The 12,026-nt window shown below is 41.9% G+C and overlaps 1 protein-coding gene across 1 annotated transcript; it reads right to left on the bottom strand.

Moving 5' to 3' along the window:
- Positions 1-7,470: 7,470 nt before the first annotated feature.
- LOC307254331 (histamine H3 receptor) lies at positions 7,471-10,828 on the bottom strand (the record flags this gene model as incomplete). The annotated part of the gene is made up of 3 exons (XM_080032673.1): positions 7,471-8,337; positions 9,828-9,994; positions 10,591-10,828. 3 exons carry the CDS (start codon positions 10,826-10,828, stop codon positions 7,471-7,473), a joined length of 1,272 nt encoding a protein of 423 aa, XP_079888799.1.
- Between the last annotated feature and the right edge of the window lie 1,198 nt (positions 10,829-12,026).

Raw genomic sequence — 12,026 nt, forward strand, 5'->3', positions numbered from 1 at the left:
GGAGATGGAGGAGCGCAAGGACTCTAATATCCACCAGCTCCTTGATGTCGTCATGAATGGGTAGAAGAGGGTTTCAGTTGCAACCTGTGAAGCTCTAGTGAACTACATGCCCAAGAGGGTTAAGGCAGTGCTAGAAAATAATGATGGCAAAACAAAATATTGACACTTTGGGCCCAATTTGGACATTTTTTCTTAGGGGTGTACTCACTTTTGTTGCCAACAGTTTAGACATTAATGGCTGTGTGTCGAGTTATTTTGAGGGGACAGTAAATTTACACTGTTATACAAGCTGTACACTGACTACTTAACATTGTATCAAAGTGTCATTTATTCAGTGTTGTCGCATGGAAAGATATAATGAAATATTTGAAGAAATGTTAGGGGTGTACTCACTTTTGTGAGATACTGCTATGTGTTACATTGTACAGTTCTGTGCTACTGTAGAAACAAGGCAGTGCAACATGGCGGCCACCGTGGATGTAGACATAAAATGTTTATTCTAAGGTGATAAAATAAAAAAAACACCTTTTCTTTTCATGCATATTCCATTTCTACCAAGTTTGTTCTGAAAAAGACCAAATCCCTATACACGTTGTACCTTTAAATCAATGATAAAGCCACTTAAATTATATAAATTGGACAGAACCGATAGCTTTTTGTTCCACTAATTGCTTATAATGAAAATTGTGCCTTTAACTTTGAAGTGATGGGTCCTATGCATGTTCATAGCTTTAAAACCTATGTATTGACCTACAAACACATGGAAGATCATCAAGGTAATAAATCAAATTAGTACAATAAAATAACATTTTGCTGTGCAGATTCATGTTTCATGTTCAAACTGAAGATCACTGTAGAGATGCTGGTTGAGTATGATCTAGTTTTGTCTGAAAAGGCATTCTCAACTTCTGTGTTAGACTCCTCGGGAAGGATGCCAAGTTGGGGAGAATTGATGCATCTTCACTCTAAATGACAGCTGCGTATTCATGTGAGGCAAATTACTTTTCTGGATTCCCTCATCTGGTTGAGCTGTTTGTTTGCTCACCTCCGTGTGCTGAATTAACATACAAAACAAGGTCAGAAGTAATCATGGCAGTGTGAGTGATTGACAAGTGACAGGTGTGGGGAACATTTGACAGATAAATATAGGGCACAAAAACATCAGGCAGGTTTTTTCATTTCTGTATGCGAGAAATTGGATCGAGTCACTGAGATAATTTTGTCTTGCTATTACTTACTACTTTGTCATTATCATAATGAGCCCTCTATGACCCTCTTTTCAATGTTGTTTTAAAATGAATTACGCATTATTATGAGCTGCAGCCACAGACATGGAGCACAATGTTCATATGAAGAAACTCATTTCTTATAATACATACAAATGGCCTTGATCTGGTTTCACTTTTCGAAAAAAATAAATAATTACATGAATGAATGAATGAATCAGAAAATCAGGCTTTTTTGTGATGACTTTTAAGTAGAGGCTGTAGTATCTGCCTTGTGTGGGCAGGGAGCAGGGACATATGACTCAGACAGTAATCAAGTGGAACAGAGGGCTGTCCATTTGTACACTCGATCTGCTCCATTAGAAAAATAACAGGTTGTCAAATAGAGATGTAGAACCTCTTGGCTTTTTGGTTGAATAAAAAAAAAGGGGACAGCAAATCAATAGCAGAGAAAAATGGTTCAGCTTTTCTCTGCACACAGTGTTATCTTTGGTCCTAAGAGGGAAAACTGTTAGAAACAATCGTTCCAAAGACAACAGCAGCAATATTATAGTGTCAGTCTTTGTCAAATCCACCGTATGGCAACCTAATCATACTCATTATTTCAGTGTGCACGTGTCTGTAGGCTTTGGATAGTTCAGGCTGAATTTGGGAATAGGATCAGAGTGAAAGTCAGCACAGAGAGCAACAGGAGCATTACATTAGAGGGCCGGCTTGAGCTCTCAAATCAAAATGACCCATTGAACCTTATCCCTTTTAAATTGTCTCTTCCCTGGAAAAATTAATTTCAACAAAGTGCAAAGTCCCAGGTGTTGCAAACTCTCTTTTAGATAACAGAGCGGTACAATATACTTTCTTTTTTTAGAAACCCAGTGATGAAGTAAGTAGAGAAGGTGCCATCTTGTTCATCTTAATAACCTCAAACTGAGTTTATTTTCCCTTTAACTCTATAGAAAACCTATTTCTTAGGCAATATCGTAGTTGAAGTAACATCAATGGCCCGCCCAACAATAAAAACCTTCTTTGTGTTTCTTAAGAGTGAATGTATGAACCTGTATCATTTGGATGACGCTAAAAGGGAATGTGACATTTTGAGGATTCATTAAAGCTTTCAAAAAGCACTCCAGGTATTTGTGTTTATTTTATTTTCATCATCTGTTATTTGGATCCAGTAGGCCTAGTTGGCAGAAAAACAAGGAACCCTGATTATCTTAAACTATATTTTTGTTTGTCGGGAGCAACATAAGTGCTCCTCTCTCCTGTCTGAAGTTGAAATGCTGAACGCTTGATTATATGTTTTAAAGCAACATTTTGACTTTTCCTGGCTTTTCATCCTGGCACAGACAGCCAGGAAAGGTCATCTGAATGGAAATTGCAAACATAGTTAAAAGGGGCATCAATCTGCATACACTGTCATAAATGAAGGCAAGAAAATGTCTACAAAACCTCACAGATACATTCATGGTGCCTGATGGATGAATGCCACTGATTTCAGTGATCTCTCGACTTTTCCTCTAGCTTCACCTGAGTGTACATTTGGTAGCTGTTGTGTTTACTGCTAACTAACTAGTTAATGTTAGCATGCTGACATGAAACCTTCCCTACTTTAAGCTTTTGGCTGTGTATTAACACCAAATTTTCTTTCAGCGCACACATGCAAGTGTTTTTTTGTATTTTTTTTTTACATTGATATTTCTAGACCACACCTCCACAAAAAAAAAACATTTTGCACACTGTTTGAATCCCCTTAAAGGGTTGCTTACAGCCTCATCGTTGGCTGGCAGGTCGTGTCTTTGTTCATACCCAACTGTAAGGTAGGAAATGAATGTTCAATCATCTCCTTGCATTCTGTCTGATAGGATTTTCATTTCCATGGACAAAGCTTTTACCGTCTCAGCACAGTAATTGTACTATGTGATACAGCTCATTAATGGTGAATTTACATATTGAACCATCCCGTAACAGCTTTCAAAAGCATTGTATTGAAATACTGGGGGGTTGTGTCTCTTTTCTTGTATTGTGTTGCCGTGCTGCCAATCATCACCCGGTGAGCAGCAGCTTACACTGTGTATCCCTTTCTGAATCATCTGACCTCTGGGAATTCCTCAGGGATCTCATTGGCTTTGTTTATCAGCAGATAATGGCTCAATAACAATTATATGACTCTCCCTATGTTTGTGTCCCAGAACAATCCAAACCAAGGATTGGGACCACATCCAATTTTCTTTCTCGAAAGGCTGTGAGTATTGGTTCTTCTCGTGTCTCCCACGGCGCACAGAAACAATGCCAATACCCGTGCAGAGCAATTTGTTTTCCATTTGCAAGTCCACATGCGTCTCTGCAGAGGTCGCCTAAACCGCAGTCTATTCATCTAATTTTTTCGACTGCCCTTTTTGGGAAATACCTCCAAATTGACATTGTCACCTGTTTTGGAGGGGGGGTGAAGCAATTGTACTCGGAAGTCTATTTCCATTCTGACAGATACAGTTTGAGAAACCTTCGTGTCCCATGGGTTTCACAGTTTACGGAAAGCATTTTTCACTTTTCAGCTGTCGTTTTACAAACACAACATGTGTGTCCAAACGCAGCACTGGGCTGCATTTTAAACGGCGACTACTAAACGGGGTCAGTGGGAGAACAACACCCCCACTCAGATTCGAAAAATTGTTTCATTCCCAAGAGCTCTCCACTAAAAAACGTTGTCTTCTTCTGAATGATGTGTATGGAGACAGAACTTTCTTAAAACAAAAGCCACTTAATGTGCTGTGTTACACTCACAGCGTAGAGACATAGAGATGGAAAATGTGATAATACGAGCTGTTCAACTGAGATGTTGCTGGATGACTAAAGGCTTAAAAAGATACTGATCTCCTGGTGAAAATGGCCCACTCTCTGAACTTTTGACCCTACCATATAAACAGTTTACACACGCGGCATGCTTTACATCGCTGTTTGTGTAGGAGTATTTATCACTATAGGCGCCTTTCAGGACACAGTGTTCGAGTATGTCGAGTGGAAGAAGGCAAAAATAGAAGCCCTCATCACGCAGTTATTAAGGCTTTTCTCTCAACACCAACATGGTTGGACAAGGGTCTGTTTTCTCTCTCGAGTGAAAAACCTCCCACATTATTCCCGCAGGGCAGAGCGATACTGTTGGTTTCCCATGGGGTTGCTTTCCCGGACGTATTTTGTCTCTCTTCATCTGTGCCGGAAATATGTAACAGAGTTCAAAGCCCTGCAGTTCTGTCACTTATCAAGCACTTGTTACCAGACAATAAGAAGCTCAACGATGTTCTTCAAAACAAAAATCTCCCTACTTTCAGTCTTAATTGAAGACCTCTTTTAAAAAGCAACCTCACTCTTCCTTTATAGTTGATGTTTTCAACAGTAATTTGACAGGTGTGTAGACAGGTGTGTATCGTGCAGCGCCCACTCATGCCTGAACCTGCTCATCTTAATATCTTCACAAGAAGCAGAAAGAATTAAAAACCTATCAAAAGACAAAAGGACTGCGCCTCCACATTTTCTAAAACAAACAGATCTGGCCAATTTTATGTTGAGCCAAGCTTCTGACTGACAATTACTTCTTACTGTTCAATTCCCCTGCAATCTCTCTCCTTTTCCCTCCTGTCTCTGGACATTTGTGCAGCAGCTTTTTCATATCAATGAAGACTGTCGGTTTCATTCAAGCCATTACCAAATGAGTTGATACAAAGTTCATTAAGCCTATCAGCTCCACAACTCTCTCCCTGTATTTCTCAGTATGGCAACATTTTAAAACTGGCGTCGTTCGGTGACATTGGCACGTATAGCTCAGATGCATTTCACTGCTGAAAACCCAGAGGAACGTTCATTCTGCAGTTAAAGAGGACAATTGTACAAATGTTCAGGTCTTTGTTTTGGATTTTGGACTCCTATAGAGGATCTAGACAGCAGCTATATAGTTCACCCCCCTTCTTGCCGACCCACTCAGCCCCTGGTGTCCAATTACTGACACAAATTAAACACAGGTTGGACACTGATACAATGTTACAGCTTGTGCTCTGCGTCAGTGCCGTCCTTGTACATAACATGTCATTACATCCCACTGTATATCCATGTCATGTGAAAGACAACAGCGCTGTTTGGCCGCAAATCCAGCTTCATACTGGGCCATGTTGAGAAAACAGTGCTGTGTGAAGTGTTTTGAATGAATGCAAAGTGCAGTGCAGTGCTTTTCAACATGACCATGACTGAAACAACCCGTTTACAGCGGTGCAGAGCAAACCAAAACACCGTCAGAGCTCACGTACAAATGGGCGTACCTCATTATTAGATCTTTGGCATAGTTCAACATGCCTATTAGACATTGTAACAACATGTATAAGTCATACATTCTTCAAAAGCATAAAAGGTCCCCTTTAAAGCTGGGGTGGAGAATTTGGGGAGAAAATAGCAGTTGGGATAGAGATTTGAATCCAAATACCTCAACCGCTCCACTTGTTCTCTTTGGTCCCTCCCCTATGGTCCCTCCCTGACACGCTCTACACCAACAATGTCGGTGCCAAAGTGAACGGACAGTCCCAACAGCCAATAAGAACAGAGAATCAGATTTTTTTAAGAATCAGAGCCTCGCTCTGATTGGTCAAAGTGTACCACTCATGTTAATTTTGACCAAACAGAAATCACATACCCCAGCTTTAAGAAACAACCTGGATGTTCAGCAGAAGGAATAAAATCCATGCACGATTGCATGCTGACCATGTTGTTGTAATTTCTCAGATTTCCTCATGGGGGGTAACAGAAGCTACAATGAATATCTCCTCACATTCCGCTACCTGTCCGTACTGTGTGTGTGCTGAAGAAAAAGCGCTGGGTGCCCTTTGTTTACATACCAGTTTACAAAGCCTAGGCTGTTTATTAAAACCAGATTATTTTCAGTGCACACACAGTATGGACAGGTAGCAGAAGGTGAGGAGATATTCACTGATTTTGACAACAAGCATTCTCCAGAATCGCTGACTGCACCTTTAATATAGGACTGTATGTTTGCAAGCTAGACATATGTTTTCTTGTTACTCTTGACCATGGAATAATTTTCTACTGACTAATTTTTAATGCAATCTGCATATCATTTTATATTATCCCCAGTGGCAGCTAAAAAAAAAGAACAATTTCCCCTAAAATGTTAAAGTCTTCCTTTTGACGAACCCTTGCTCCAAGTTTGACCAATAATACAGTTGTGAGGGCTGTGGGCAGTCAGGTCTTTATTCTGCCTTTGGCTTCATACACCGACAAACATTCATAGAGTCAAGATACAAAGTAGTCAAGTATTGTGTAAACCTGTCAAGAACTGAAAGAACACAACAATCTAGTTTGGCATAGAGATTAGTGTACAAAACGTTTTAATACTGCTCTCATATAATAGTGCTGTACATTTTTTCAACATCAACAAGAACGATTTTGCAGATTCAGTGTTGGCAGCTGATTCCTGCAGCTCCCCCCTCCCCCCACCCCGAGCCCACCTTTCAAATGAAATGAAATAGAACATCAGTCAGTAGTCAGTCACCAAATACAGGTTATTCTCTTCTTTTCATGTGCTTTGAACTTTGCGGGGACCACATTTGTCGTCCCATTGCTACATGATGAAAAGCTTCAAGTGTCTTTTTGAAGATGTGGGAAAAAAAGTGCCCTTATGTTTCAAAATAACTGCGACATATACATATGTAAATATATGCACACTCTTACGTAACTGTAAAACGAAAAGGATTTTGTGTGCCGAGAAACAATGAAACCCTATAAAACCGTAAAAGACCATAAAAGCCTTCCACTAGGAGGGGAAAGGTTTCTCGTCACACGTTGTTTTCATCCAAATGGACCATGATTTAATAACCGGTGTGCTGAAGTTCTCATAAAATATCTTGGACTAAATTATGGTCGTCAGTGGCTCCTTCCTGTCCTACATACAGAGATCAGAGGTTACAGTACAATCTGAAAGCAGGATGCGCCCTATTAGAGGAATTGGACATGGGACTTTAGCAAGGGGCATTTATGTCTGCTTTTAAAGCTGCCATGCCAAGAGTCCACTGCTAGAGTTGGAGTATTGCTGTCAGATGCACAACTTAACTTCAAAGCCAAGATTTTCTCATATTATTAAACACTGGATTTTCTTTTCTTGATGGAAGAACAGTATATGGATTTCTACAGTGTTTCACCAAACAACAGTAAGTGCATTCAGAAAGCACGGAAATGCAATTGAGTTCATCTAACACGACTGAGCCTCTACCTGAGGCTGCACTGACTGTCTTTTGGGACACAGTATCTTGGAGAAAGCCCTTCGGAAGCTGCTGTGGCACAGAGGGTAAAGGAACGGGTTGATGGCAGAGTTCAGCCACAGGAGCCAGAACGTGATCTCGTACCAGTAGTCCGCCACGCATTCACCGCTACAGGCGGCGCGGATTATCATCAGCATGGTGTAAGGAGCCCAGCAAATCCCAAATATGCACACAATGATGGCCAGAGACTTGGCGATCTTTTTGTCTCGGGAAAGACGAGAGACGTGTGTAGTCCTCCGGCCTGGCTCCATGCAGGAGGCCGAGTGCTGAAACAGCCGTGAGGTCTTTCTGTTGTTGGGAGAGAACTTCTCCCTCTGGAGGAAGATGTGACTGTTGTTAGGGTCGGTGCTGGAGCAGGGGGACAGGAGGTCGTCGTCCTCGATCACAGCGGAGATAGAAATAGGCTCACTGGAGGACACCTTCCTCGTCTTCACAAAGAAGACGTTCAGGCTCGCTCCTCCATCTTTGCTCTTCTTGCTCTTCCTCTGCGCCTTGGGCTCATCCTCGGTGCCGGCGACTGCGTTCTTGTTCCTGCGCTGGATGTTCAGGTAGATGCTGAGGTTGAAGAAAGCCACGGACACAAAGGGGGTGAAGAACTCAAAGGTGGAGGCGCTGAGCAGGAAGTACCAGGTGAAGTAGAACTCTGCGTAGCACTCGTGAGCGGGCACCACACTCTCACCCACCAGCACCTCCCAGAAGATGATGGCCGGGCCGTACAGGAGGAAGGCCAGCACCCACACCATGACCATCTTCAACACTGCCTGGCGGGTCATGTTGCGCTGAGCCCTGTATTTAACCTGCGGGCAAAAGAGAAAAGGCGTGCATGTGACTCACAAGCGATGCAAGCCGCGGGAACATTAACTATGCTACACAAACAGCTGCTAAAAGGTTGACACTGCTCTGAGTGCCTCGTTCAAATGAAGCCTGTTTGTATTGTGCTGCCTCAGAGACGCTGTATAAAAAGAAGAAGAAGGAAGAAAAACTGGAGAGGCTCTCGATCCTGTGTCACTAAAGCCAAAGAGAGGAGGCCGGGAGCCACATTCGGTGTGAAAGAGACATCTGGGTTCTCACCCATCCATCCATCCCTCCTTCGTTGTCGCAACGTGGCTCATTCTCTTCACACATGGCTGCATTTTCCCTTCATTTCTTTTCAGTCAAACTCTGTCAATCCACCACTCTCTCTCTCTCTCCCTCTCTCTCTCTCTCTCTCTCTCTCTCTCTCCCCCTCTCGTTTCTTTGCTGATTTTTTTTCAAATCTTACCTCGGCCTCGCCTGCAACAGCTGCTAACTTTGCAGTGAGACAATGATGCTGCTTATGCGATCAAGAGCAAATCCACTTCTATGAGTCAATAAATAATGAAATACAGCCACTTTGCGATGCTAATAATTGATTCTGATTCTCGAGTGGTCTTTACAAAAACAAAACACTTCCCATTTCAATTGTAAATGAAAGGAATCCTGCTCTCAATGGCGGGAGAATGAATAAGCAAATGAATGGGATAACAAATCTAATGAGATCAAAATGATCAACCACAAACAAGGAGAACTTTTTACTGTGTCTTTAAATGTGGCCAACAACTTAAGTACATTAAAGATTAAAGATAACAAACACATTGAAATATTCAATGTTATGTCAATCGAGTACAAAGTACAAGCACAATGTTGTACTTGACGACTAATACTGTAGATGGGAATGTTAAATATTTGTTTAGGTTTTACACTGATGAAGCCAACAGGGGCAATAAATACCAGGCGGAAATTGTTCTGTGCAAAAAAAAACTTTTTAAAGGCGCACTCCTACTATTAGGTATTTTACTCCCACATAATCAGGAGACTCAAGATACAGATTTAAAAAATTAAAAGAAGGCATCGACGTGGCATACGGTAAGATATCCTAAATTCTAGTTTCAAGTACGAAAGGGTCCTCCATTTTCCATGATACAACTCAAAAAACATGTTTAGACTCATTCATACCCTTGGACCCACTTGCTCCGTAACCTCCACACATCCTTAAAGTGTTCTAAATTGTCTCAATCCCAAACGGATAAGGCCTTTAACACATCACAATGACATCATTTATTCACACTTTAAAGAGCTGCAAGAGGGACTTCACAAATAGCGTTTTAAATCTTTGTACTTGAACTGAATTATATTCGTCACAGCGGAAGGTCTGACTAAATGATTAAAGCCAGACACCTTGTAAAGTAATCAATAAGCTGGGTTTGTTTATGTGTGTGTGTGTGTGTGTGTGTGTGTTTTAATGAGCACCTTTGCAGCCTCTACTTACTGCTCTTGTGACGGACAGGAAGCGGTCGTAACTAATGAGGACAATGTTGAAGACTGAGGCGGTGCAGAGCAGGTAGTCCATGATCAGCCACACCTTGCAGAGACCCTTACCCAGCATCCACCTGCCTGTCAGGTTGTAAGGGATGTACGCGGGAATGCAGAATGCACCTGGAACAAGTACACACGCACACGCACGCACGCACGCACGCACGCACGCACGCACGCACGCACGCACGCACGCACGCACGCACGCACGCACGCACGCACGCACGCACGCACACACACACACACACACACACACACACACACACACACACACACACACACACACACACACACACACACACACACACACACACACACACACACACACACACACACACACACACACACACACACACTGCATGATGATTCAAGCACCTCCAAAACACCAATACTGTGTTAATGTACACACCTCTGCATTCTCTCCAGACCTCCTGATAGCCAGACCTTTTACATATGTGACATAAAAATGAAAATGACCAAGACAAAGCCTGCATGGATGAAACAGGGATCTTCCAACAATGAGAAGGGTATAATTTAGATGGTAAGAGGGGTTATGAGTGCCTTACATATATCAAATAGAGCGAGGCTACTGTTACACATGAATGAAGCAGAATGTCAATATAATTATATGGTGCGTCTGAGGCGTGTATACTAATAGCCTTTTCTTTCAAAGCCAGGAACAATAGACTTGAAATAAAGGAGAAGATGCACCAACTCACCTACGAGGAAATCAGATATAGCAAGGTTCAGGAAGAAGTAGTTGCTTTGAGTTCTCAGGCTTTTATCCACAATAAACGCCATGATGACCAGCGCGTTCCCGGCCACTACAACGACCACCAGGGTCACCATAAGGACCGAGAGGATGACCGCCAGGTAGCCCGGGAGGACAGTCCCCGCCTCGGGCACGGCGGGAGTCAAGTTGCCGCTGGAGTTGGACTGCAGAATGTGCGCGCCCATCCTTATTTGAAATACAGGATCATCGCAGACCTTTTTTCATTTCAAGCACAGAAACAGCGCACAATTCTAATTACGCGCCCACACGTTCCGCTGCACTTGATCAAAGAGTCAGACAGGACTGAGGACCTGTGATCACATGTAAATAATGTCCTCAAATCTTCCATTTTCAGCAGAATACCTCTGTATTTGGAGAGGTACAAGTTTAAGGTGAAAGCTATTTTATTTTATTTTTATTTATTTTTAAATAATGATAACTGTAGATCCTTGCGCGCTCTCCTCTACGGTCTGCTGGTTTACTATCAGAGCAGTCTGGATGTGTGGGTACCGCGGAGCGCACAGCTGCCTTTTGTCACCATTGTCAAATGTAACTGCTATAGCAGAAAATGACTACTAAATCCGGTCATATTTTCAAAGTAAAAGTCTTAATGTAACTTTTTTCTTAGACGAGACATTTCCAATTACGCATTTTGAAGTAATCGAATATTTTTGTATTGCATTGACAATTTCCACAACATATCCCCTTACATGACATGTAAATGTAATCCAACATGCAGCCTAAAGGGCAGTCCATTAAAAAACAATTCCATATGTCAGTAAGCCTATTTGGAGTCCAGTTTAAATGTATCAGATGTTTTACCAGATCAAAACAATCTCTAATATAAAACATTTGAAATTCCCCGTTCACCTTTCACTTCTTTGTCCGTCCAGCCTGATCAAAGAAGACTGAAGTCGGCAATGAGAATGTGGAGTGTGGACCAGAGGTGAAGCAGGCTGAGATGAATTGTTCAGAGCTGCAGGATCTCTGGAGGAGCAGGCTCCAAGGGATTCAGGGGTCAGAGTCCTCATGAGTCCACTTCAGAAAGACTGAAGACACATCCTCTCATGCCTTTGTCTAAATCCCATTTAATGAAAATGAATCAATTAACTCATTCAAAACCAAATACACCAGAGAAAGAGATTAGAGCATCAAAGAGCTGCAGCAGCTTAAAGCCTCAGAATCGGTCCCCTGATCCTGATAATTCAGCCTTCTTATGGTTTAAAATGTTTTTAAATGAAAGGATGTAGTAGGCCTAGCCCTATAGGGAGCCCAACCATGTTTATTATTAAATACATTATACATTAGGAAATATATGAGCATATCATAAATATAAAATGTGTAAAATATATAAATAAACAAGAAATTACTTAAACTCTTCTT

Source organism: Ammodytes marinus, assembly GCF_949987685.1.
Source record: "Ammodytes marinus genome assembly, chromosome: 8".
In the NCBI taxonomy this organism is placed as follows: Eukaryota; Metazoa; Chordata; class Actinopteri; order Uranoscopiformes; family Ammodytidae; genus Ammodytes; species Ammodytes marinus.